General features: G+C 39.4%; 1 protein-coding gene across 2 annotated transcripts; it reads left to right on the forward strand.

The window, feature by feature from the left end:
* Positions 1 to 575: 575 nt before the first annotated feature.
* Positions 576 to 25,730, forward strand: CUNH11orf97 (chromosome unknown C11orf97 homolog). Of its 2 annotated transcripts, none has more exons than XM_033208189.1 (4): positions 576 to 1,107; positions 6,061 to 6,165; positions 20,193 to 20,318; positions 24,874 to 25,730. In XM_033208189.1, the coding sequence occupies exons 1-4, from the start codon at positions 873 to 875 to the stop codon at positions 24,882 to 24,884; spliced, it is 477 nt and encodes a 158-aa protein (XP_033064080.1). In that variant the 5' UTR covers positions 576 to 872; the 3' UTR covers positions 24,885 to 25,730. The 2 variants fall into 2 exon arrangements, with proteins under 2 accessions (XP_033064080.1, XP_033064081.1); XM_033208190.1 differs by having other exon boundaries at positions 582 to 1,107; positions 25,101 to 25,332.
* The last annotated feature ends 1,924 nt before the right edge of the window (positions 25,731 to 27,654 follow it).

Consider the following 27,654-nt stretch of genomic DNA (forward strand, 5'->3'; position numbering starts at 1 on the left):
ACACAGGGAGTATGAAAATCAACATGATATCTAAAATTGAAAAACATAAAAAGCAGCAATATAAGGATTTGGTATTAAAAGTGTTTGGCTCTGGGGTACAGTGGAGACAGAGGAGGTCTCCTGTATTTGGTTGCAAGCCCTGTAGAACGATTTAATACTATAAAACAATGCACATTCAACTTTCATAAAATTAACACCACAACATAATCCATTTTTTAAGGACTGCAAAACCAAAACCAAGGCAAAAGCAACCTTATGCTCCAAATAAAACCCTGAATTTTTCTACTTGCTCTTCATATTAAAATTTGCTGAATTTGATTTCATCTGTAAAGTTACTTATTAGTTTATTAGTTTTGTGAATACAAAAGAGCTTGGAAACTACAATTTGCTTAATAATAGTAATAATTTACAACGTGAAAGTTGGGATTCATCAGCATTTACTTATTCAATCACGTTGCGTGTGTGTAGCAGGGAGCGGGATGTGACAGGCGCAAGGCTGCATGAAAGCAGCGACGGTGCCTTGTACTCAACTGCACACCAGTTCCACTTCTAACTTTTCTGTTCTGGGCAGTGATCTGTTCTGTAGGCTTTGGGACCAGACTTCTGAGTCCACATTCTAACGGTGCCGCTTCCTCGCTATGAGGCCTCATGCAGTTTCCTTCGCTTTTTCTGAATCTCGGATTCTGTATCTGGGAATAGTAAAGCCTCTCTTGCCGAGCTCGTGTGAGAAATTAACGAGAAATTAATGGAAAGTCCTTTGCTTTGGTCAATGGTAATAATAACCCCAGCCCCATAACTTCAGCACCTTTTTTGGCGCGCGGGATACCTAGGGCCTCGGAAGGCCCTAGGGGCGGGGAGAATCGGCAGTCACTATGGCAACCCGAGACGCCTCGCGTGCCGGGCGGCCGGCGACTGAGCTGAGAAGGAAACTGTGCTCGGGGCTCTCAGAAGACGGCTGCGGCATGACAGGCGAGGAGGCAGTGGTGGTGACCGCAGCGGTGGCGCCCGAGGCGGGTCGCGAAGAGGAGCAGCCTCCGCCGCCAGCAGGGCTGGGGTGCGAGGCGCGAGGGGAGCCCGGCCGCGGCCCACTAGAGCACGGCCAGCAGTGTGAGTTCACCTCCCGCCGCGGACGCTACTGGGAGGAGGGGCGTGGAGAACGAGTGATGGGGCAGCTGGGGGAAACCGCAGTGGAACTGGCTGAGAAGGTTTGGGGCAGGGGAGGTGGAGCTACTGCTTTTGGCAGAGCCGGAGATGATGGCACTGTGGCAGAAAGCATCGGTTCATCTTTCCAAGCCGTCCTTCCCGATAGCCTACCTGAACCCAGGGTCTGGACATCAGCTCCGATTTAATCAGTAGTTGCATTATTCTGAAAGGAATTAAAACACACACGCGCGCATACACACACATTTATGTGTATACCATGTTATACATGCATTTGTATATGTATATGTGTGTGTATGTATGCATGCGTATACACCCTTAGAAACACGCAGCTCATTTTGCCAGTTATTTCATTTTACAGATGAGGAAATTGAGATCTAGACCAGAGGGAAGAAAGTGACTTGCCACAGTCAGTCAGTCAGTGCAGGCGAAATACTTAAATCACTTTTAATTTCCATCTCTTGGACTCTCTGTCTACAACTACCCAATCCTTTTAGAATCTTATAATTATGGGTCACATTTTAACGCACTGTTCTTTGCTCTCTGCCCTGCCAAACACACAATATTCAAATAGATAAAGACAGTTCTGGCCCACAGCCACAGTGGAAGTGGCTGTAATTTGGGCCCTAGCCAGGTTGTTACTCACCCATACTGTTTCATGAATTAACAGATATTTCACAGCGTCTTGCACCCCCAGGTCTTGAGTAGGTGCTAAGGAATGATGGTGAGAATAATAGACCAGAGGAACAGAGTAGTTTCCAGCCCTTCTGCAGCGCCTCCTTGATTGCCTTTCTAGAGAGCAGACTGGGGTTCTCCACGGTTCCTCTGCGCTGGCGGGCCCCAGGAGAGAGGGTTGGGCTGAAGCACCTCCTTTGGTGGACCACACACTCTCCTCCCCAGAGACCTCATCAAGGAGTTACAGAACCATGGCCTCCTGGTGAAAGGGGCCTCTTCCCTAGGCATCAGCTCCAGTATGACTATGAAACATCATTCCTTGTGTTATTATCAGCAGCATGCAGAGGCCTTGCTTAGATATATTTAATAAATTCAGTATATTTGGGTAATGGAGATTCTTTACTTCTACTTAAAATCATTATGATTATTATTATTTTTAGACAGCTCTGTTGCCAGGCTGGAGTGCAGTGGCATGATCTGGGCTCACTGCAACTCCACCTCCTGGGTTCAAGCAATTCTCGTGCACCAGCCTCCTGAGTAGCCGAGATTACATGCACACACCACCATGCCCTGCTAGTTTTTTCATATTTTTAGTAGAGACAGGGTATCGCCATGTTGGCCAGGCTGGTCTTCAACTCCTGGCCTCGAGTGATCCGCTTGCCTCAGCCTCCCAAATTGCTGGGATTACAGGCATGAGCCACTGCGCCCCGCCTCCTACTTCAAATTCTATCAGGAAACTTCTCCATTAAACATGCTAGTATCTAAGTTTCTTTAGTCCTGTGGCTCTAGGAGTAAAAGGTGGGATTAACATTCACTCATCAATTTAACATATGTTGAGTCTTTACTACATGCCAGGCATTGGACAAGTTTCAGGGAAAGGACTAATGACTTAAGGCAGATGTCCAAACTTTCACAAGCTCACAAAGTTGGGGTGGGAAAATGAAAGAGTTCCTGCCTCAGTCTCCCTCAGAACCTCCTTTTAGGGGCTCAGCCTAAGTAGAGACAGGCTGTTTGCACAAGCACAAAGTACTCAGTCAATTTTCAAATGTCTCTAATTATTGGAAAAGTCTTCAGTCTCTCTACAGCTTCTACTCCCTAATCACAGGCCTGCTCTCAAACACGAAGTGTGGTTGTTTCCCATGTAAACATCCTTGAATTATATAAAGGCGGCTATTCAACCACCAACCAAATCTTTCATAGACTTAAAGTCACCTTTATTTTATTTATTTATTTAATTTTTGCCTTTTTTTTTTTTTTTTTTTTTTTTTTTTTTTTGGAGATGGAGCCTCACTCTGTCGCCCAGGCTGGAGTGCAGTGGCACAATCTTGGCTCACTGCAACTTCCCCCTCCCGGGTTCAAGCAATTCTTTTGCCTCAGCCTCCCAGGTAGCTGGGACAACAGGCACGCACCATCACACCTGGCTAATTGTTGTATTTTTAGTAGAGATGGGGTTTCATCATGTTGGCCAGGCTGGTCTTGGACTGCTGACCTCAAGTGATCCGTCCACCTCAGCCTTCCAAAATTCAGGGATTACAAGCATGAGTCACCGTGCCTGGCCAATGTCACCTTTAAGATCACTTGTAGTGCTCTAACCTGGCTGGCTGGCCACTTCTTCCAACAATCTCCAGTGTATCAAATCACTGAAACCTGTATTCTAGGTATGAACTGATTAGTAGAGTGCAGTGGATCTGTAACTATGGGTTGTAATAAACTATAAACAATTTTTAATAACCCTAGGAGCTTGGGAGACTCAGGTAGGTGTGGCTTCTCATTTTCATGATTTTAGTTTTATGACTTAAGGAAGCTACTTTCTCAACTATAAAACAGCAATAATTATACTTGCCCATAGGTCATTGTGAGAAAGGGAAATAGTAATATATGTAAGATGCAATTGCTATTAGCTCTCAGCAAACAAACAACAACAACAAAGAATCCCAAAAACCTGGAGTAATTATTGTTTCAAAAGAAATTCTGGAATAACATTGTTCTTAGTTATCCTTCTCAGTGATCACAGCTCCTCATGTCTATATAAACAAGACATCTATCGACCAATCCACTCAAAATGCTAGTAAAGATCAACATCAAACTGCTATGTTAGAGTTTGTAGAATTTTCTTTCTCTCTTTCCCTTCCTTCCTTTTTTCTTTTTTTTTTTATTTTCTTTCCCTTCCTTTTCTTTCCCTTTCTCCTTTTCTTTCCTTTTTCCTTTCCTCTTTCCTTTCCCCTTTCCTTTCCCCTTTCCTTTCCTTTCTTTTCTCCTTTCTCCTTTCCTTCCCTTTTTCCTTTCCTCTCCTCTCCCTTCCTTCCTAGCCAAGTTTGTGAAAACTTTTTCTGCCTGAAAGTTCTCTCTCCTCTCCCCTCCCTTTTTCTCCCCTCCTTTCCTTTCTTCTCCCGAGCAGGAGATATTTGCTCCTACTAGCTCCTTAGTACTCTCCCAATTACCACAATTCTTCAAATCACCTTTAGTGATTTCTTCTGTACATTTTCCTAGCAGCAGGACTGAAATTTATCAGGAGATCTAAACTGACAGCAGGTGATCTTTTCCTTTCTGTTGTTCTGTTATAGGCTTAGTTTTCTTCCTAGCCAAGTTTGTGAACCCTTTTTCTGTCTGAAGATCATGATTTAACAGATTAAACCAAAGTTAGGCTTCAGTAATGCTGTTCCCATATTTTATTCATATGATTTCCAACTTTGGGGAAACAAGAATGAGACCCTGAAAGTATGTAATTCTAACTTTTTCATGTCTGAGGGTGTGTCTGGGTCTTCATGACTGGGAATGACCTGGGATCACTGCCGGAAGCAGCAGATCTCTTGCCCCATTTGTGCCAGTCTGCATCCCCATTAAATTGACTCACTTGTGTTGTTTATTGATTAGTCTGGAAAAGATGAGATACCTGCCCATATATATGAGAGTTTAAAATCAAATCATAAACAACTAAAGTACTCAGTTGTTTAGGTTTTCAATGGTTCCTTGAATTGAGCTTTTGGGTACTGAGATTAGAACTGTCGGTTCACTGACATTCACAGTTACCGTATAACTGCATTGACAGACATGCACGCCGAGCAGTCTTTAGTTAGAGCTCCAATTTGACAGTGCTTAGTTCTAACTGAACACACATTTGTTGAGCATTTATTATTACACCAAGCTCTGTTCTAAGACTCTGATGAACTGAAGAGACAACATGCCTGCCCTTATGGGGTTTGTGATCTGGTAAAGAAGATAGATATTAAATGAATAGCTACACAAATAATTGTATATAAAGAAATGAAGCTGTATCCAAAATGCAGTAAGTAAAATGAAAAATAAATGAGGGTGCCATGATAAAAAGTCCTTTCCAGATTGTGGAGTAAGGGAAAGTTTCCCTAAAGAACTAATGTTTAAGGCAAGACCTAAAATCTGAGTAGAAGTTATATAGGCAAAACCAGGAGAAAGGCAGCTCAGGTAGCAAAAACAGCATGTGCAAAGGTACGAATGAGCAGAAGGGCCATGTGGCTGGAGCTCAGAGAGCAAGAGAGAGAGGCTGACAGAAGAGATTGCAGATATGGGTAGGCCCAATAGCACAGAGCTCTTTTGTTTCTCTGGAGTTCTGACATCTGGACTGAGCAGAAGAAATGTAGCTACGGTGTTTAGAAGAAATGTAGCTACGGTGTTTAGAACAAACAGTTCAGTCCTTGACTGTAGTAGTCATGTCCTATAGGTCCAGATTTAGAAGCCAGGGAAAAGTCCTATGTCCATAAGTGGTTCACTACTACAATTCAATTTCAGTCTTTTAAAATGATGATTTAAAAATGCTGAGATTTTGTTCTGTCTCCTGTACCTGGATTGTAAGCTCCATACACACATCTGTCTTATTCATTGCTCTGTCTTCAGCCTCTAGCCAAATGCTTGTCACAGAGTAGGTCTTTAATAAGAGTTCATTGAATAAATGAGTGCAAGTTTTCTTGAAGCTAATGAGAAAACTTTATATATTTCTTCCTAACACCTAAAAGAGGTACCTGAAACTTACCCTGCAAGTTCAGGAATTACATGAAAACGTGAAGTCCCAAAAGAACCTAAAGTTCCCATGGAAGAGATCTTTTCAAGATAGAGCCTTCAGGGCAAATTGTCTGATATTTGTATGGAATAACATGTTTTCTTTTTAAAAATTGTTATCATGTAGATATAATGGCTAGAAGATTGGGCAGAATTTATACTAAGTAATTGATTTTGTTAATGCCTTTATAGGGAAGAAATTTTTATATTGTGAGCCACATAAGAGAATTAAGGAAGTACTGGAAGAAGAACTTTATATTAAGAGAGATGAATGCCACATTAAAAATCCAGCTGCAGGTAATCTCAGTGACAAATGAAGTATATTTGTGAAATGAATATGAAATTGCCTATTTGATGACAGAGTATTTTATTATAAAACCATACTATTGAAGTAAAAATAGGTTTTTGGAAAGTTCTTGAACTAGTTTATAATTAATTTGCTTATGTCCAATAAACCTTCATATCTAGAAAAAAAAAATAGGCTGGGTGCAGTGGCTCACGCCTGTAATCCCAGCACTTTGGGAGGCCAAGGTGGGTGGATCACAGGTCAGGAGATCGAGACTGTCCTGGCTAAAACCGTGAAACCCCATTTCTGCTAACAATACAAAAAATTAGCCAGGCGTGGTGGTGGGCGCCTGTAGTCCCAGCTACTCGGGAGGCTGACACAGGAGAATGGTGTGAACCTGGAGGCGGAGCTTGCAGTAAGCGGAGATTGTGGTACTGCACTCCAGCCTGGGCGACAGAGCGAGACTCCATATCAAACAAACAAGCAAAAAAATGAAGTAGATATCGATATATACTTTGCTGTCCCACTTTCTTGGTGGAGTTATTCTTTTTTTTTTTTTTTTTTTTGGAGACGGAGTCTCGCTCTGCCGCCCAGGCTGGAGTGCAGTGGCCGGATCTCAGCTCACTGCAAGCTCCGCCTCCCGGGTTCACGCCATTCTCCTGCCTCAGCCTCCCGAGTAGCTGGGACTACAGGCGCCCGCCACGTCGCCCGGCTAGTTTTTTTGTATTTTTAGTAGAGACGGGGTTTCACCATGTTAGCCAGGATGGTCTCGATCTTCTGACCTCGTGATCCGCCCGTCTCGGCCTCCCAAAGTGCTGGGATTACAGGCTTGAGCCACCGCGCCCGGCCGGTGGAGTTATTTCTATTTAATGACATGTACAATGCTTTCCAAGTGCCTGAAAAACACAATAATATCTTTAATCTTTATCAATATATGTATGACAAGTAACAGTGGTTTCCAAACTTTAGATTTTCAACAGAATTACCTGGGAGCTCACTAAAAGCAGATTGCTGGGCACCACCCCTGGCATATCTGGCTCAGTAGGTCTGCAGTGAGGCCCAAGAATTTGGATTTCTACAACATTACCAGATGATATTGATGCTGTTGGTCCAGTACCCGACTTTACAAATCACTGACTTTGCAGAACCTAAGTCATTTACATGGTCAAATCATTCAAAGATTTCATCCCATAGAGGATCTGAGCATTGGTAGCTCTTATTGATCGTTCATGTGTGCAAGAGATGCTCTAGGAGCTCCAGAATCCCAGATGTTAGTTTGAAACTGCTGACACCCTTCATTTTCATGGTTCCTTCTCAACGATTACTAGATGTATATTTCATGCTCTCCCAATCATCAGATTTTTATTGTGACACTCTTGGGTATCAGCAGTTGCTAGAAGAAATAACAAAACTATTGCATTGCATAGACTCCTTCATTAAGAGACCTTGCCATTTTTTATGGAGAATTGTTGGTCAACCTGCAAGTGAGGTCTCAATTCACTAAGGATTCCTAAGAGAGAGGCTGCAGGACCAGAAGTCCATCATTTCAGATTACATGATGTATGTTGTGCCCACTGTACTTTTTTTTTTTTTTTTGAACGGAGTCTCGCTCTGTCACCCAGGCTGGAGTACAGTGGCATGATCTCTGCTCACTGCAACCTCCGCCTCCTGGATTCAAGCGATTCTTCTGCCTCATTCTCCTGAGTAGCTGAGATTACAGGCACACACCACCACGCCCAGCTAATTTTTGTAGTTTTAGTAGAGATGGGGTTTCACCATGTTGGTCAGGTTGGTCTTGAACTCCTGACCTAGTGATCCGCCCGCCTTGGCCTCCCAATGTGCTGGGATTACAGGTGTGAGCCACCACGCCCGACCCAACTTTACATTTCTAAAGCAGACATAGAAACTCCTTTGGGTCTTCTCGTATGACCTATTCTTATAAAAGGAGAGACCAATAAAATGTTGAAATTTGCTCCCATAATATCTTCAAGGAAACTTTTAAAGTCTATTTTGAATTAAACGAATGGATGCAGAATGACCTACTAGATTTCAGCTGGGAAGCCTTGCCTACGTGTACTATTTTCCTGGTGTTTAACATTTTTTTCTAAGTCTATACTGTTATATTTTGGATTCATCTTCATTGTTTTAAAAATCTATATAAAAGCTAGTTTATACACTGGCTGATGTTGTATTATTCTTATTGGATACATTAGATTGTGAGACAGTCTGAGTGAATAGGATGTATCATTTGGTTTATAAAAATTCATTTTCCTAAGCGATGTTTTCAAATATCCTTTATATAAAAATGAAGACTGTCTGGGCTGCTTTGTAAAATAACATTCACTAGAGGTGGCACAGAGGTACTATTTTAGCCTAGAAAAATCTTTCAATGCTGAGAATAGATTCTGTAAATTTGGGTTTTAAAATTATATACTTGTGGGAAATCCTGCTATTTTTAAAATATATATCATGGCTAGAAGCCACATACCATTGGCCAGAATAGGGAATTAGCATCTAGAGAGGGTGCCACACTCTTTCAGCCCAGCCTCAGAGTCTAGAGAACCTTTGCTTCTAGTTCAGTTTGCAGTGACCCCTCCTTTATATATCTGATGACAGCTATGGCTTCTTTTCCTGGAAGACACGTCTTGTTACATACATGCAGAATTTTGCATAAGACTTTTAGAGAATTGTGTGGTTCCTATAGCTGCTATTTTTAAATGTAAGTACATGTTAACCATTTTCTCCATCCCTTTACTTCTCCTTTGCTACTTCACCTATTCTAATTAAGCGTTTGCTCCCATGGGTCCAGGGAAACTGTTCTTTCCCAGGATTGCTAATAGCCTTCCTTTTGAAGGTCAGATCCAATTATCCCTCCAACATACTCAACCTCTCTGTAACGTCTGATGTAGTTGTTTTCTCCTTCCCTCCAAAAACACTTTCTTGGCCGGGCGCGGTGGCTCAAGCCTGTAATCCCAGCACTTTGGGAGGCCGAGACGGGCGGATCATGAGGTCAGGAGATCGAGACCATCCTGGCTAACACGGTGAAACCCCGTCTCTACTAAAAAATACAAAAAACTAGCCGGGCGAGGTGGTGGCGCCTGTAGTCCCAGCTACTCGGGAGGCTGAGGCAGGAGAATGGCGGGAACCCGGGAGGCGGAGCTTGCAGTGAGCTGAGATCCGGCCACTGCACTCCAGGCTGGGTGACAGAGCAAGACTCCGTCTCAAAAAAAAAAAAAAAAAAAAAAAACACTTTCTTAGCTTGGCCTGTAGGTCACAATGCTCCAATTTCCTGGTTTTGCTCCTACCTCTTTAGCTATTCTTTCTCCATTTTCTTTGCTGGCTCTCCCTCCTCCTAGCCTGTATAATTTAGAGGGCTCAGTCACAGGCTCTTTTCTCTACCTACCCTCACACCTTGGGAGATCTAGCCCTATTGGGCTAATGACTCCAGCAGTTTTTATTTCTACCCTATACTTTTCCCTTTAAATCCCAAAACCTACTTGATTCTCCACTTGGATGTCGAATAGGCCTCTCAGCCTTAAGATGTCCAGAACAGAACTCTTATTCTCTACCTCCAGGCTTTTAAAAACCCATAAGTCTTTCCCATATCATGAGATGGTACCACCAAACACCTAGAAGTCAGTTCCTCAAACTCCATATCCAGTCTATCAGCCAATTCTGTTGAATTCAGTATATATCCTAAATCCCCCACCAGCACCGTTGCCAAGCCCCTGTCACCTTTTGCAGGCCCGGCAATAGCATCCTATAACAGCCTCTATTACTGCCCCTGCTACTGTTAATTCTCTGCACTGAAACCAGAGGGATCTTTTACAAACATAAATCGTTACATGTCACCTCCATGCTTAAAGCTGTCTGATGGCTTTTTATTATTCTGAGACTAGATTTCATGCTTCTATGGCCAGGTCACTTCTCTGATCTCATCTCCTATACTTTCCCACTCCACTTTAATTAACCACACAGGCTTTCTTGACATTCTGGAACATGCCAAACCCATTTTTACCCCTCGGGACATTTAAATGTCACCCAGACATTCAGATGTCTTCCTCTCTCTTCATTCAGGCTTCAACTGCATATGCCGTCTTCTCAGAGAGGCCTTTCCACTCCACCAGGTCAAAATAGAAACTGTCCTCCAAGTCACCTTCTAATCCCTTATACTGCTTTCTTCTTTCTCCTGTTTTCTATTGCTACCTGAAATTTTATGCAGACAGTCCCCAACTTATTGCGGTCCAACTTAATGATTTTTCAACGTGATGGTGTGAAAGTTGCTTTTTTCCTGGGCTAGTGATATGCCGTATGACACTCGTTTGCAATGCTGGGCAGTAGCCATGAGCCGCAGCTTCTAGTTAGCCATTCTAATGTAAGTGTTCTGAGCATGTTTAAGGTAGGCTAGGCCAAGCTATGATGTTTGGTAGGTTAGGTGTATGAAATGCATTTTCTACTTAGAATTTTTTTTCAACTTACGATAGGTTTTTCAGGATGTAACTCCATTGCAAGTCAAGGAGCATCCATCTTTCTTTACATACTTCTTTTTTGGCTATCTGTCCCACTAGAACACAAGCTATCTGAGGATAGGGGCTTAATTTTGCTTACCCCAAATCCTCACAAAGCTATATGATATTGATATTCTGATCCCCATCTTAGGATGAGTAAACTGAGATTTTGAGAGGTTTTTAACTTGCCCAAGGTAATGCATTAAGTAGCAGAACCAGATCCAAATTCAGATCTGACCCCCAATTCCACAGACTTTCTACTCACTATGTGTCTCTGGTGACACATTATGGCTAAATGCAGTGGATACTGTTCTGCCTCTAGGTGGCTTGAGCTTTCTGCAACATTTGACATAGTTGATGGCTCTCTCCTTCAACCTTGTTCCTTTCTCAAATTCCATGATACTTAACTGTCCTGGTTCTCCCTCTACTTCTTTCTCACCCTCTCTTAAGCGCTCTTTTTATTCACTCCATTCTCCAAATCTTGATGTTTATCAGAATGTTTCCGACAGTCTTGTAATCTTGTTCCATTAGGTTTCCTGGGATTTTCTCAGACTTTCCACTATGGCCTCTCTAGGATGCCTCTGAAATGTGTCCCTGCAGGTAAACTTCTTTTCCTGGATGTCCCATAAGTCATAAGATAACTCAGGCCCAACATGACCAAAACAAAACTCACACCTCTGGGACGGTCACGGTGGCTAATGCCTGTAATCCCAGCACTTTGGGAGGCTGAGACGGGCGGATCATGAGGTCAGGAGATTGAGACCATCCTGGCTAACACGGTGAAACCCTGTCTCTACTAAACATACAAAAAAAATTAGCCGGGTGCGGTGGCGGGTGCCTGTAGTGCCAGCTACTCGGGAGGCTGAGGCAGGAGAATGGCGTGAACTGGAGAGCTTGCTATAAGCCGAGCTCTGCCACTGCACTCCAGCCTGGGAGACAGAGTGAAACTCCGTCTCAAAACAAACAAACAAACAAATAAACAAAAACACACAAAAAACTCACACCTCTCCCCGACTTGCTGCTTCCCCTATATCACCCATCCCAATGAATAGCATGGCCTAAGGTCCAAATGCAAAACCACAGAGCCATCCCCTATCTCCACACCAGACCACCATGTTCCACATCTAATTAGACTGTGAGAGGTACCTTAGTTTGGCTCAAGATCCCAAAATATTGACCCATATGCCAAGTTCACCTTGCAGACATATTTATTTGCCCTGCAGTATATTTTTTAAATATCTGAACCAGTTGTGAATATTTTAAAATTAGAAATTTTATATACAAATCTAGATGTCTAGATTTTCTTGAGTGGTGATGGAGCAGGGAGGATAAAGGATGATTTGACAACACCAAGGCACCATTTGCATCAGGCAACAGTGGCTGGGGTTGGGTTACAATGCCCCATGCTGACCTGCCCACTCCACTGTTCAGCATCCTACACCAAGTTCCCTACTCCAGTGGGAAACATCACAAGTTATGTATGTTCACATGCCCACTGCAGGTTTTTTCTTCTCATTGTAGAAATAGAAAAAATTGTTTCTCTTGTATGATGCCTTCATCAAAAGTAGTAAAAAAGGGAAAGACAGGGAGAACCAATTATTTCTTAACCCTGACCAGCTTTACTTATATTACTGGCCTGGCCTCTTCCTATGTATATTTGAATTTGTGACTTTGGATAAACACTACATAGTATTTTGCAGATATTCCCAAGCCTGTCCAAATTCTAGGGACCCCAACATATATGCATGGATCAAAGCATATTTGTAGCTATGTATGAATTAGCTGGGTTTGTTTGAATTTTAAGACAATCAACTCCACATACTCTTACAACAAAGTAATTGATTGTTGAAGGTGAGACTTCGGTAAGAGTCCAGACTGGATTTTCCTTAACTATAGATAAAATACTGCAATACTGGGCTATGTAGCAAAGCATAGGTGAACTTATTGAAGAGTCTATTAAGAGCGCCATCTGTCCTGGAGGTAAACAACTTAAATTATAGCATGTTTTATTTTTGAATGAGTTGACAGTGACAATTATGGAAGTACCCAGAAGCTGTGTGGTTATTTCTGTGTTTTTTCTCTTCTCCTTTGGTTGAATGAAATTGGTAAAAAAAAAATCAAAAGGTTCAGAAGTTGAGTTTTATGGATGTTGAACAGAATGAACATTATATTTCTTTGGGAATACCATTGGTTGCATAGCTAGCGAGACTCAGGAGAAAGAGTTGTTCAGACTGGGGCTCTTATCTGAATGAGCTGTCCTACTTGTTCTTGTGGTCTTATTGTGACTACAGCTAATAAGGGCTGTGAAGACACTGAAATGGACAAGGTGTCTTACATGGTTGATACTTTGCACTCTATACTTGGGTCTAGGAAATGCCATTAGTGACAATAGAAATAATGGGCTGACAGGCCTCTTGTCCTCCCTTCTGTGGACTTTTGATTCCTTGTAGGCTCTTGATGCAGTGATACATGGGCTGAGTTAGAAACACTGGATGCCAGGGTGAGAGGTAGGGATGTCTTTTTATATGATGATGTTGATGTTGGGAATTATGGTGGTAATAATAGTGATAATGGTTATCATTTACAGAGTTTCTTCTGCACATGATACATTTTTTGCAAATAATCTCTTTTAATTCTTGCAATAACCAGCGAGATATATGCTGTTTTAATTCACATTTTGAAGAACTTGAAGTTGAGGCTCAGGGGGTGACTTGTCCAATGTCACACTGATACCTGGATGCAGATTTGTCAGAAGCTAATGTTGTTGCTCTTAGTCATTGGGTTCTTCCATCTCTCTTTAAAACATAAGATTATGCCTTCGGAGAAGAACAGAGATTTGAAATTGATTTAGTAGCAAATTTTAACTATTCAGTTAAAAAAAAAAAAAAAAGAAATGTTGCTCGTTTTCTCTAAGTTCAGTTTCAGTTTAGCCTCCAGGTTCAAATTTGAGGTAAAACAGATTTCAGAGGCTTTCCACATTCCTATCAGATAAGGACAAAGAACCTGGGTCTACTTGAAAAGGTTAACCTCATAGTGAAAAAAAAAAATAGGAGTGTAATTTTCTCATCAGCCCTTTTAATCAGATAAAATGGAATTTGGGCAACTTATAGAACTTTCTGGATAAGGAAGAATTTAGCTAATGTCCATCATTCATATATTCTCAGTGATTTCCTGAAGATTTTCCTTTCCTTACAACTTTTCAAAAACAAAAATGTAGAATTGGCTGAGCGCAGTGGCTAATGCCTGTAATCCCAACAATTTGGGAGGCCGAGGTGGGCCGATCACATGAGGTCAGGAGTTTGAAACCAGCCCAGGCAACATGGTGAAACCTCGTCTCTACTAAAAATACAAAAATTAGCCAGGCCTGGTAGCGTGCGCCTATGGTCCCAGCTACTCTCCAGGCTGAGGCAGGAGAATTGCTTGAACCCAGGAGGCGAATGTTGCAGTGAGCTGAGATCTCACCACTGCACTTCAGCTTGGACAACAGAGCAAGACTCTGTCTCAAGAAAAAAAAAAAAAAAAGAAAGAAAGAAAGAAAAGAAAAATGTAGGCTTGTGAGACATTCATTATGGAACTAGTGCATTTATTGTATTGTTTATTTTAAAACTATTTCTGCATTTCTACTCTATAAAGGACTTTGCAGAAACAAAGTGATGTATTAATTTAATGTTTTCAAGTTGCAAGGGCTTTTGTATTTTTCTGGCTAAAACCTACAAAGGTTATAGTAGTCATGAAAAATTTGATTAATAAACTTATTAATTTTCCCCTTACACAACACTTCCTTTTCCAATGAATTTCAGAAGTGTATTGCCAAATACATTAATGAGTTCTACATGTGCCTTAATACATGGAAACTTAATTTTGAATCCAGTTTATTTACTACATTAAGTACAAGCTTAGAAAGTGCAAAATGTTGCCAAGCAAGTGTGGATATATTTCATTATTTCATTCAATTAAAATGTTTTCTGCACCTACAATACAGGAGGAATTTACTAGACACGAGTTATTCATTATTTCATTCAATTAAAATGTTTTCTGCACCTACAATATAGGAGGAATTTGCTAGACACCAAAGGCATGTCGAGACAATTATAGAGCCTAGGAGTCACCAGACATAAATTAAAAGTACTTATATTTTTCTTTCTCTAGTCAAATCTCTGACCTTGTTTGCACAAGAGAAGTACAGATGATATGGCTCTAAACTGGCTTTTCAAGCTCCAATGTTCATTATTTACAGTCCAGAGAGAGCTGAAGGGAACTCAAATATTTTTAAAGTGTGAGCTTATCTTCCCTATAAAACCAGGCCAGGTCCTACTGGCTAAAATTTTGGGCATAAAGGCATGGTTTAGTCATTTTAAAATTCAGTATAAAAATACACCTATAAAGGTTTCTGAGTGGAAAGTGTTGGAAGCATGAGAAGGGAAGAGAGAAGAGGAATCTCTAGAGGATTCTGAGCCTCAAGAACAGATTTGATTCTTTTTTTCTAGCTTCTCCCTTTGTGCCTGCTGCCCTTTTCTTTTTCAGTTGAGAGGAGTCAACACTTGAAGCCTTTCTGGCTTTCTCTGCCTTCCTCCTTCTGGAATGCACATGCCCTGAGCTGAGGGAGTTAAGTTTCTCTTAAAAGAAGCAGCTGCCTCAGAGAGCATCCACGTTTTTTTCTAGACCCGCTTTTATCCAGTCAAATATATCACCTTCTGGAACTTCTTCACCCAAACATCACTTCACATGTATGAAGGGCTATTATTTTTTTCCCGCAACCATTATCCCTGAATATAGCAAATATTTATGCATAACCATATTTTGCTTTGAGAGTTTCTAATGCATTTCTGGGCATCTGCATTTATATTTCAGGTGTTTTTCTCTATGACATTCTTGTGATTGCATGTGAAAGAGCACACTTACACTTTAACTAATACAGTTCTTCCATCTAATTTGATGTGATTTGTCTGCACGGTTCTGCTTCCTGATTTTATACTGCTTTCCACATACTGGATCTTCACAAAGTGTCAACCACAAGTCCAAATCTATTTCCTTGGTCTCCCACAGGGTATCAGGCACTGGGGGTATTAAATAAATGTCATGGGCTACTAAGTTTTACAGTTTATTGTCCAGAGGCTGGGGAGCAGCCCTTTTCTTTTCTTTTTTTCTTTTTTTAAATTATTATTTTACTTTAAGTTGAAGGGTACATGTGCACACATGCAGGTTTGTTACATATGCATACATGTGCCATGTTGGTGTGCTGTGCCCGTTAACTCATTTACATTAGGTATGTCTCCTAATGCTATCCCTCCCCCCTTCCCCTACCCCCAGCAGGCCCTGGTGTTTGATGTTCCCCACCCTGTGTCCACATGTTCTCATTGTTCAGTTCCCACATATGAGTGACAACATACAGTATTTGGTTTTCTGTCCTTGTGATAGTTTGCTCAGAATGATGGTTTCCAGCTTCATCCATGTCCCTATGAAGGACATGAACTCATCCTTTTTTACGGCTGCATAGTATTCCATGGTGTATATGTGCCACATTTTTTTAATCCAGTCTATCCTTGATGGACATTTGGGTTGGTTCCAAGTCTTTGCTATTGTGAATAGTGCCACAATAAACATACGTGTGCTTGTGTCTTTATAGCAGCATGATTTATAATCCTTTGGGTATATGCCCAGTAATGGGGTGGCTGGGTCAAATGGTATTTCTAGTTCTAGATCCTTGGGGAATTGCCACACTGTCTTCCACAATAGTTGAACTAGTTTACAGTCCCACCAACAGTGTAAAAGCGTTCCTATTTTCTCCACATCCTCTCCATACCTGTTGCTTCCTGACTTTTTAATGATTGCCATTCTAACTGGTGTGAAATGATATCTCATTGTGGTTTTGATTTGCATTTCTCCGACGGCCAGTGATGATGAGCATTTTTTCATGTGTCTGTTGGCTGCATAAATGTCTTCTTTTAAGAAGTGTCTGTTCATATCCTTCACCCACTTTTTGATGGGGTTGTTTGATTTTTTCTTGTAAATTTAAGTTCTTTGTAGATTCTGGATAGTAGCCCTTTGTCAGATGGGTAGATTGTAAAAATTTTCTCCCATTCTGTAGGTTTCCTGTTCACTCTGATGGTAGTTTCTTTTGCTGTGCAAAAGCTCTTTAGTTTAATTAGATCCCATTTGTCAATTTTGCTTTTTGTTGCCATTGCTTTTGGTGTTTTAGTCATGAAGTCCTTGCCCATGCCTATGTCCTGAATGGTATTGCCTAGGTTTTCTTCTAGGGTTTTTATGGTTTGAGGTCTAACATTTAAGTCTTTAGTCCATCTTGAATTGATTTTTGTGTAAGGTGTAAGGAAGGGATCCAGTTTTAGCTTTCTACATATGGCTAGCCAGTTTTCCCAGCACCATTTATTAAATAGGGAATCCTTTCCCCATTTCTTGTTATTATCGGGTTTGTCAAAGATCAGATGGTTGTAGATGTGTGGTATTAATTCCGAGGGCTCTATTCTGTTCCATTGGTCTAGATCTCCGTTTTGGTACCAGTACCATGCTATTTTGGTTACTGTAGCCTTGTAGTATAGATTGAAGTCAGGTAGCGTGATGCCTCCAGCTTTTTTCTTTTGGCTTAGGATTTTCTTGGCAATGTAGGCTGTTTTTTGGTTCCATATGAACTTTAAAGTAGTTTTTTTCCAATTCTGTGAAGAAAGTTATTGGTAGCTTTATGGGGATGGCATTGAATCTATAAATTACCTTGGACAGTATGGCCATTTTCACGATATTGATTCTTCCTATCCATGAGCATGGAGTGTTCTTCCACTTTTTTGTGTCCTCTTTTATTTCGCTGAGCAGTGGTTTGTAGTTTTCCTTGAAGAGGTCCTTCACATCCCTTGTAAGTTGGATTCCTAGGTATTTTATTCTCTTTGAAGCAATTGTGAATGGGAGTTCATTCATGATTTGGATCTCTGTTTGGAATGCTTGTGATTTTTGCACATTGATTTTGTATCCTGAGACTTTGCTGAGGTTGCTTATCAGCTTAAGGAGATTTTGGGCTGAGACGATGGGGTTTTCTAAATATACAATCATGTCATCTGCAAACAGGGATAATTTGACTTTCTCTTTTCCTAACTGAATACCCTTTGTTTCTTTCTCTTGCCTGATTGCCCTGGCCAGAACTTTCAACACTATGTTGAATAGGAGTGGTGACAGAGAGTATCCCTGTCTTGTGCCAGTTGTCAAAGAGAATGCTTCCAGTTTTTGCCCATTCAGTATGATATTGGCTGTGGGTTTGTCATACATAGCTCTTATTATTTTGAGATACGTCCCATCAATACCTAGTTTATTGAGAGGTTTTAGCATGGAGGGCTGTTGAATTTTGTCAAAGGCCTTTTCTGCATCTACTGAGATAATCATGTGGTTTTTGTCTTTGGTTCTGTTTATATGATGGATTACATTTATTGATTTGTGTATGTTGAACCAGCCTTGCATCCCAGGGATGAAGCCAACTTGATCGTGGTGGATAAGCTTTTTGATGTGCTGCTGGATTTGGTTTGCCAGTATTTTATTGAGGATTTTGCATTGAAGTTCATCAAGGAGATTGGTCTAAGATTCTCTTTTTTGTTGTTGTTGTGTCTCTGCCAGGCTTTGGTATCAGGATGATATTGGCCTCATAAAATGAATTAGGGAGGATTCCCTCTTTTTCTATTGATTGAAATAGTTTCAGAAGGAGTGGAATCAGCTCCTCTTTGTACCTCTGGTAGAATTCAGCTGTGAATCCGTCTGGTCCTGGACTTTTTTTGGTTGGTAAGCTATTAATTATTGCTTCAATTTCAGAACCTGTTATTGGTCTATTCAGGGATTCAATTTCTTCCTGGTTTAGTCTTGGGAGGGTGTATGTGTCCAGGAATTTACTCATTTCTTCTAGATTTTCTAGTTTATTTGCGTACAGGTGTTTATAGTATTCTCTGATGGTAGTTTGTATTTCTGTGGGATTGGTGGTGATATCCCTTTATCATTTTTTGTTACATCTACTTGATTCTTCTCTCTTTTCTTCTTTATTAGTCTTGCTAGTGGTCTATCAATTTTGTTGATCTTTCAAAAAAACCAGCTCCTGGATTCATGGATTTTTTGAAGGGTTGTTTGTGTCTCTATCTCCTTCAGTTCGGGAGCAGCCTTTTTGTATCTCTGAACAGGATAGAAGAGGAAACTGGCTTGCATGGCAGGGGAAGATTTAGGTTAGATAGAAGGTACAGCTTAAACTTTCTAAGGTATTAAATAGGAGATTGTGGAATCGTCCTTGAAGGTCTTTGAAGAGAGAGAAACTAATCTTGACAGATAACTTCAGCTACTCTACTCAGGAGTGGAAAAGGAGAGGCAGGTATTGACATACAGCTTGGCAAGTCAGTTCAATGACTGTACCTCCAGTCACGGAATCTTAGTCCATGCTTGGATAGTAAAATCATTCTCCCTGTAAAAAAAAAAGCTATCATTTATTGAGTACAAAGCACTTTACAGCCACCTCATCTAAATCCTACAATAATCCTTCAAGTAGATATTATCATCCCTGTTTCAAAAATGAGGAAATTAAGACATAGTGGGTTACATAACTTGGTCAAAATCAAATAACTGATAGATGGTAGAACTAAGATCAAAACCCAGATCTCCTCTGAATCCAGAGACTATGCTGCTAGTAATTACTTGCTATGGAACTCTTTAGAGAGGGATCAGATATCGGTGAGGATGCCAGTGGGCAGCCTTGGATCTATGAAGAATGTTTGGCATTAATATTTGCAGCCTTAGAAATGCGAAAAACAACTTACGGCAACTCACCCAAATTCACCAACTTACTAGACTTGGGTTGCAGTTTTGTACGCAGTGGACATTCACCACGTCCTTGTTTGCTGAGTCTCAAAACGTAACCAGGTGATTTTAGCATATGGAGGACAACCAAGTGCAAATCTTTGCTAAACCTTATTGAAAGGCATCCGGGTCCAGGAACTGTAATTATCAATGGGCAAACATCACTTTCCAGGTATTTTGCAATGATTTTTAAAACATAGGATCTAGTGAGTTTATTGTTGCTCTTTTTCAAGGGGAGATTAAACAGCATCTAGTTTGTGGCTTTTAGAGGATTCTTGGATCTATTGGATGAATTAATGTAGTGATTTTTGGTCCTTTTATCTTTGGAAATATTTTCTCTTACTGTAGTAATTAAATCAGAACCAGATAAAGTTGACTAAATGAATTCTATTTATTAACTGTTATTTATTCCTGATCCTTCTCTGTTTTGTTATGGATGTTTCTATTATCTATTAGTTTAGGGGTAAGTTAAATGATCTAAGAGCACTGTAGAGGTTTAATTGCATAGAGAATGGTTGAATGAATGAAATGGAATAAAAGGTTAAACAAATGATAAAGATTTGGGTGGTATGATTAGTCAAACCAAATAAACCCACACCCAAATAAATTTTAAAAATCACCAATTAAAAACTTTAAAATACTGTGCTAAAAAGAGAATATGCTAATAATTATTTTCTTGCTTTAAAAAATATTGACAGTGGCCCTGGAAGGGATTTGGAGCATTAAAAGGAATCTCCCTGTAGAAGGCTTGAAGCCAGGACTGCCGAGCAGAAACAGTTTATTGCCACAAGCCAAGTACTATTCCAGGCACGGAGGACTGAGAAGTAAGACCCTGATGCCCTTGACTTCCACTGAAGCCCCTGCGGGGACTTTGCAGTTTACAGACAAGTGGTATATGCTCTGTTTAAAGATCTCAATCAGAATTCAACCTTCCTTTGACTTGTTTCTCTTGGGTTGCTTTTAGTTTGGCCATATTATGTCATTATGGAACTCAAACTGTAACAATTCATCCAACCAGTTTACCCCCATGGATACAACAGAAGTTCATCCTCTGGGTTACACTCATGACTTTTTTCTTTACTTTCTATCTACACAAGACTTTCTAGCACACAGTCAGCCTTTGTGAAGAGGAATCCTGCACTGTCTTTTCTTCTAGATAGAGGATCATTGTTTCCCAGTGGAAATGAGGAAAGGGAAATGAGAGAATGAAGGAAGAACATGGCAGCTACTTTGCTTGGCTCTCTTAGTTTCACCTTATTCCAGGAATGAGGCCACCAGACTGGGCCCAGGATACCGTTGTTCCTCAGCAGACATAAACTTTGGAACAAAATATTACTCATTCCTCACTGTCATAGCCAGTGTCTGCCAGGAACATTTGAAGCAGGATGTGGGGAAGACAGAGGTCTTCATATGGAAGCACAGTGTCCAGATAATCTAGGGTCATGCAGCTAGGTACATAAGTCCTTAAAATAGACCTACAATTGGGAGATTACCCTGGGTCAAAAGGGAGAAGTAGATAAAATTCAAGCTTGGTACTCAACCAAGATATGAATCATAATAGCAATGCTATATAGCATTGCTTATTCTAGATTCTTAATATATACAATAATAGGCTGGCCACAGTGGCTCACACCTGTAATCCCAGTACTTTAGGAGGCCAAGATGGGCAGATTACCTGAGGTCAGGAATTCGAGATCAGCCTGGCCAAACATGGTGAAAACCCATCTCTACTAAAAATACAAAAATTAGCCGGGCATGGTGGCACGCATCTGTAATCCCAGCTACTTGGGAGACTGAGGCAGAAGAATTCCTTGAACCTGGGAGGCAAAGGTTGCAGTGAGCCAAGATCGCACCACTGCACTTCAGTCTGGGTGACAGAGTGAGATTATATATTAATTATAATATATAATAATATAAGTATATATTATAATTATATAATTATATAATTTGTAATTTACATATTATATAATATAATTATATAATTTGTAATTAATATATTATATATTATGTTGATATAATACATAATATATTATATATGATATATAATATTTCTATATTATATAACATACATTATATAATAAATTAATATTATATTATTAATATAATATACATTAATAATACTATATAAATAGTATTTAATATATAATATACATTATATGATATTTATATAGTATATACTATTTATACATTATATACTATTTATATAGTATATACTATTTATATATTATATAGTATTTATATAGTATATAGTATTTGTATAGTATATAGTATTTATATATTAGATATTTGTATAGTATATAGTATTTATATATTATATATTTTATATATCATATATGTATTATATATTATATAATATTTGTGTAGTATATCTTTATAAATTATATATAGTATTTATATATTATATAATATGTATGTATAATAATATTTATGTATTATAGATAGTATTTATATAGTATATAATATTCATATAAGATATATTATATATGATATACATATATACTATATATGTATGTATATATACCATATATGTATATAGTATATATTTATATGTTATATCTAATATTTATATATTATATAATATTTATATATTATATAATTACATAGTATATAATATTTATGTATTATATACTATGTATATATTATATATAATATTTATGTATTATATATTTATATATTATATAATATATGCACACACAATAGTATATAATATTCTATCTAATGTCTACAACAATTACATGAAACAAGTATAATTCATTTCACAGATAAGGAAACTGAGGCACAGGGAGGTGAAATAATTTACCCTGGGTTGCTCGGCTAGCAAGTAGAAGAGTAGAAATGCTGGGATTTGAACCAAAGCAGTCTGTCTCCAAAGTCCATGCATTCAACCACTAGACACTACTGCGTCTCTGAGCCAAGTGCCCACGAGCTAGGATGTCTATTAAACCTGAAGTGAGATGAGAGCTCAATAAAAGTGTCACACAGGAGTAGAGGCCCCAGGAGGCCAGGGATGCAGCCTCTGGGATATGGGCTCAGTAAGGGAAAAAATACAGCCACTGAGAAACTGAGACAAGAGGTTAAAAAAAAACAAACACAAAACTTGTTACTAAAGAGGATTCATGTAGCAAACAGGAACCAGTTAGGAAGACTTCGGTTTAATGATAATAATGAAAGTAGTAGTAGCCACCATTTATCATGTGCCAGGCATGGCAGCAAGTGTTTTATATCGTTATGTAATGCACATGATCATATGAGTTGAGGATTGTAATCTCCATTTTCTGGGTAAGAAAACTGAGGCACAGAGACACTTCACTACCTACAATCCCATGTCTAGGAGGTAGTGGAGCCAGAACTACAAACCCATGTCCATCTGGCTTCCACTATGCCCTTAGTTCCAAGACTATGGCCCAAGACTACTGGGCCATCATGGCAGAGAATCTAGTCACTGTGCAACAAGCAACAGTTGTAGTGTTGTGGTTAAATAGGTACAAATGCCAGGGATATGGGAACACGGGGTTTTAGGAATCTGGGAGGCAGCTACTTTCATAATCCACAAAGATACTAGTGTCCTGAAGTAATGGTTGATTCAACTAAAGTCTGGGCCACTTGTCTATTGGAAGCTATTTATCTCAACTTTCCACTCAACTTCTTAGGTTCCACTTATCGTAGGTAATTTGATCATTCCAAGAAAACTCACTAAGTAATTTGTTTTAAAGATGAATGGTTTTCTGCATGCCTATTATGAGACCTATTGAATAACAAATTTCCTTTATTTAAAGACATATAAGTCCAATAAATTACCCAATTTATTGATTGGGGACATATGATAAAAGATTCATGTTTCATTTTGACCATAATTGCATTCCTTTCATCCATACAATTTAAGAGACATTTCATGGCTCCTGCTCATTTTTACTCATCCACACTGCATTCCTAGGAGCCCTCGGCCCTCCATTTACTTCCAGCTGGTGCCAAGCCCTTATAGTGGTCATGTTACAATATATAACTGTTATTGACACATAGCTTAGCTTCACCTCTTTAGGTTGCCAGCTGCATTTTTGTTGTATCATATGAGCTGCTACTATCTGCTGTACAATCACAATTGATCAATCTATATGTCAGACTGATAACCAAGAATTAGACCTTTCTTGTTATCAGTGAAAAAAGGAAGATGCTAGGCACAGAAATATCATAGATGAACAAAATCCACAGATAATTTTCTAAAATTGTCAGTAGTAATTAATACACTATCACAAGCTCCATAAAGGCAGGGACTCTTTTACTCACTGCTGTGTATCTGGCACTTAGCACAGTGCCTGGTACAGTAGGTGCTCAATTGCTATTAGTCATGAGAATGACCAATGAATGAATGAACCAGTAAGTATATGTTAAATGCCTGTTTAGGTTTAGAATCTTCTTGCTGCTAACTCACATACCTCCCCTGCTCTCTCAAAAGTATATCGTTTTCTCTACTTGAGACCGCTAAACTAAACCAAATGCAAACAATAGAGGGAAAATCAATGCAACCTACTCTTTTCAGTGTGTGAATCATGCAAAATTGCATATATTTGAAATACATCTTGGAACTAACACTTTCAAAGACAGGTCTTCTGTGGCTTACAATGAGTTTTCCAGGAACTTCTCCCATAAAACATGCTTCAGTTAGAAACTTCAGTCAAACCTCACGGTCAATTTAAACAATTCATTTGTGCTTTTTTTTTCTCTTTCTCATGAACAATGTGATCATGGTAGTTAGGACTCTTCCAACATATAATACACATCATTTAAAGTTTAAATTTAGAATTATGATCATCCAACTGTAGTTCTAAAGCATGTTTCCATTAGAGACTGTGAATCGTCTACTGCTTTCATCACACTAACAGGTTTTATTCATTTACTTTTATCAATCCCAGCATTCTGGGAGACCAAGGCAGGCAGATCACTTGAGGCCAGGAGTTCAAGACCAGCCTGGTCAACATGGCAAAACCCCATCTCTACTAAAAATACAAAAATTAGCAGGTGGGGTGATGCACGCTTCTAGTCCCAGCTACTCGGGAGGCTGAAGAATGAGAGTCACTTGAACCCGGGAGGTGGGGGTTGCAGCGACCCAAGATTGAGCCACTTCACTCCAGCCTGGGTGACAGAGCAAGACTGTGTCTCAAACAAACAAACAAATGGTAATAGTTGATGACAAAAAAACTTTTATCGTTTCCTTCTTATTCTGTGCCATAAAACAAGCCAGGAAAAAAAGAAAAAAAAAAAGTCGTTGTCTGGTCTGGTGCTAAGCTTGAATGTGCCTACAAATCACATGGTATCTCAATAAAATTCAGACCTGATGCCGTAGGTCTGGGGTAGGGTCTGAGATTCTGCATTTCCAACCAGCTCCCAGGTGATGCTGATGCTCCTTGTCTGGAAACTATGCTTCAGTCGTGAGACTTTGGAAAACTGAGTAGTGGCTTTTCTGGTTACTGGGATCACGTGGGTATGGCTCTTACATTCTGCTCACCCAAATGGGAACGTTAAGTCAAATTTAGATTAAAATGGGTGAGATTAAAGAGCATCTCCCCAAAGTAAAACACTTATTTTTTCACTTTTTCGTTTAACTCTAGGATAAGATGAATTAGATTTTCCATTAAGGAGGAACCTCTTTCTGCTGATGTCTGAGGAATGGAGAAGAAACTCAAGCTTGTTTCAGGATTTAAGATGTGTGCAAAAAATATGATAGCCTGTAATTACTATTATTGGTACTAATGCCTATCTGTAAACTAATCCAAAGTAATGAAAGACTATTGGTAAAGTTCACTAAGTACCTGGAAACAATAAAGGAAAATATTATACTTATTTTTATTTGTCACAGTTAGAATTCATTTGGCTTCTAATTCAGCTTATTTTATTAAATATGTGAAATAATGATGAAACACAGGCACGTTTACTGAGTATTTACTTCAAGGCAAACATTATAAGCCTTAACCCTTTACTACAGCGTAATGTGTTAGCCCATTTTTTAAAAACAGAACTAAATCAGATACAGATAATGGTGAGTAAATTAATGACAGAAGGAAAGTCTGTGACTCAGAGACAAACATTTTTATGCTAACCTTGGTAGAGCTAATCATTTCTCTAGAACTTGTTCACTAAACAGTAAGGAGCCAGGAAATTTATGGTAAGATCTAAAAAAAAGGAAACTATTTAGGCCAGGCACGGTGGTTCACACCTGTAATCCCAGCACTTTGGAATGCCAAGGCAGGCCGATCACTTGAGATCAAGAGTTCAAGACCAGCCTGGCCAAAATGGTGAAACCCTATCTCTACTAAAAATACAAAACTTAGCCAGGCATGGTGGCACACTCTTGTAATCCCAGCTACTTGGTAGGCTGAGGCAGGAGAATCGCTTGAACCCAGCAGGTGGAGGTTGCAGTGAGCCAAGATCATACCACTGCACTCCAGCCTGAGTGAAAGAGTGAGACTCTGTCTCAAAAAGAAAAAAAAAAAGTATTTAAATAATACTGCCAAGTTAAAAAGAAGAAAAAAACTCCTTCCCTTTCCACCATTTGTTGAAGTCATATTGGAAAATGAAGATATGTAATGGAAAAAAAATTCATCTGTAATTCTATTTCCAGAAACAACTATTGAATTACATAATGCCCCATTCATTAAAATATCATGTTAAATAATTACATAAATTATTTATATATTTGTTCTAAACTTATTTATTACTCTTTTTTTAAGTATTTGGGTTTTTTTGATTTTTCATTTTATACATAACTGCAGTGATTTGTTTATGCTCCCAGCCCCTACCCCTTAACACTGCTGTGATTTGTTTACACTCCCAGCCCCTACCCCTTACAAAGTTATTTTTTTCTAGTATTCTGGTTATACACTTTTCATTCTCCTTCCTCTCTAGGCTCAGCTCATAAAACTTCCTTCAGTTCCCTGTTCCCAAGTTCATAATTGTTTCTAATGTAACAAATCTAGTCAACAAATGTGTTGACTGAGTATGTCCCTTCTCTACTTAAAAATATTTACACTGTGAAACAGTCAGTAATCTTGAGTCAAGATCCAAACCTTTCCAGATTTAATATAAAAATTTCCATTTAGTTACTGCCTGCTAGATGAGACCCTACATGTAAGCCAATTCCAGCCACTTGTTTATGGAACTTTTTCATCACTGGCTACTTCAAACCAGTGTTGCAGGGCAATGCCTAAAACTGAGGGATTACATCTGAAATTGGTCAAGAAATATAGCACCCAAAACTGCCTAGAGTTAGGGCAAAGCATTTACTATTTGTAGAAATCTAAAATCTTAAGCTTCTAAAAGTTCTTACCCCCAACCTCATTGCGTGTATGTTAGGATGTCACACAGAAAGTGCAATGGGTGGGGGACTTTTGTTAATCCATTGGAAATGACATCCTGTTCTTGAGTTCCCAGTATGACTTTATAAACATGCTCAGGGGTTTCCTCTCTCACTTCTACTATATTCCTGCCAATAAACAAGCTCCCTGTCATTTATTTTCAGATTTGCTGCCTGGGCTGGGTGCTCTGAATTGGTCTCTCCTTTTCTGACCATCCTCTAATACTACTTAGAGTTGTTCTCATGGCACTGTTTCCGTGTTAAAGTTTCATTCTTATTTCACTCTGGGGACCTGTTTCCTTTTGTAGTTGAATTCTGTTCTTCATTGCCCCACTGCATATTTTCCCAACTGGATTCACGTATAGGAATTATTTATAATAGTGAATAACTGAAACCACCTAAAATGCCTAAAATAGGAGATGATTTTTAAAGTTATTATATAATATGATGCAATTGTTTTGTTTTGCTTCTTAACTCAATAAGTATTTCTCTTAATAAAGCAGGATTACAAGGATTGCTGTATATTTTAAAATTATAAAAATATACAGCAATCTTAAGCCAACAGTCATTTTCATACTTAATGATGTAATACCCTAGAAACACTCCTACTGTGATCTGGAATAAAACAAAAATGCTGTTTTTTCCAAACATGTTTGCAACTTGCTCACTTTCCCTTTTCATTTTATCTGCCTCCTGGCTCCAGGGTCCTTGAGTTTCAGGGCCCTTAGTTTCTATTTCTGTCTCAGTTTCTGTTTCTGTCTTAGGGTCCTCAGTTTCCGTTTCCTCGGAGTTTCCTCAATTTATGCCAGAAA

The sequence above is a fragment of the Trachypithecus francoisi genome, unplaced genomic scaffold (assembly GCF_009764315.1).
Source record: "Trachypithecus francoisi isolate TF-2019V2 unplaced genomic scaffold, Tfra_2.0 Lachesis_group8, whole genome shotgun sequence".
Classification (NCBI taxonomy): Eukaryota; Metazoa; Chordata; class Mammalia; order Primates; family Cercopithecidae; genus Trachypithecus; species Trachypithecus francoisi.

Bases quoted from the DNA above. Each gene is read 5' to 3' on its own strand.
- CUNH11orf97 (XM_033208189.1), top strand. From the start codon at position 873: ATGGCAACCCGAGACGCCTCGCGTGCCGGGCGGCCGGCGACTGAGCTG. The intron at 1,108-6,060 runs GTGAGTTCACCT...ATGCCTTTATAG, and splicing joins ACTAGAGCACGGCCAGCAGT to GGAAGAAATTTTTATATTGT. The intron at 6,166-20,192 runs GTAATCTCAGTG...AAATATTGACAG, and splicing joins CATTAAAAATCCAGCTGCAG to TGGCCCTGGAAGGGATTTGG.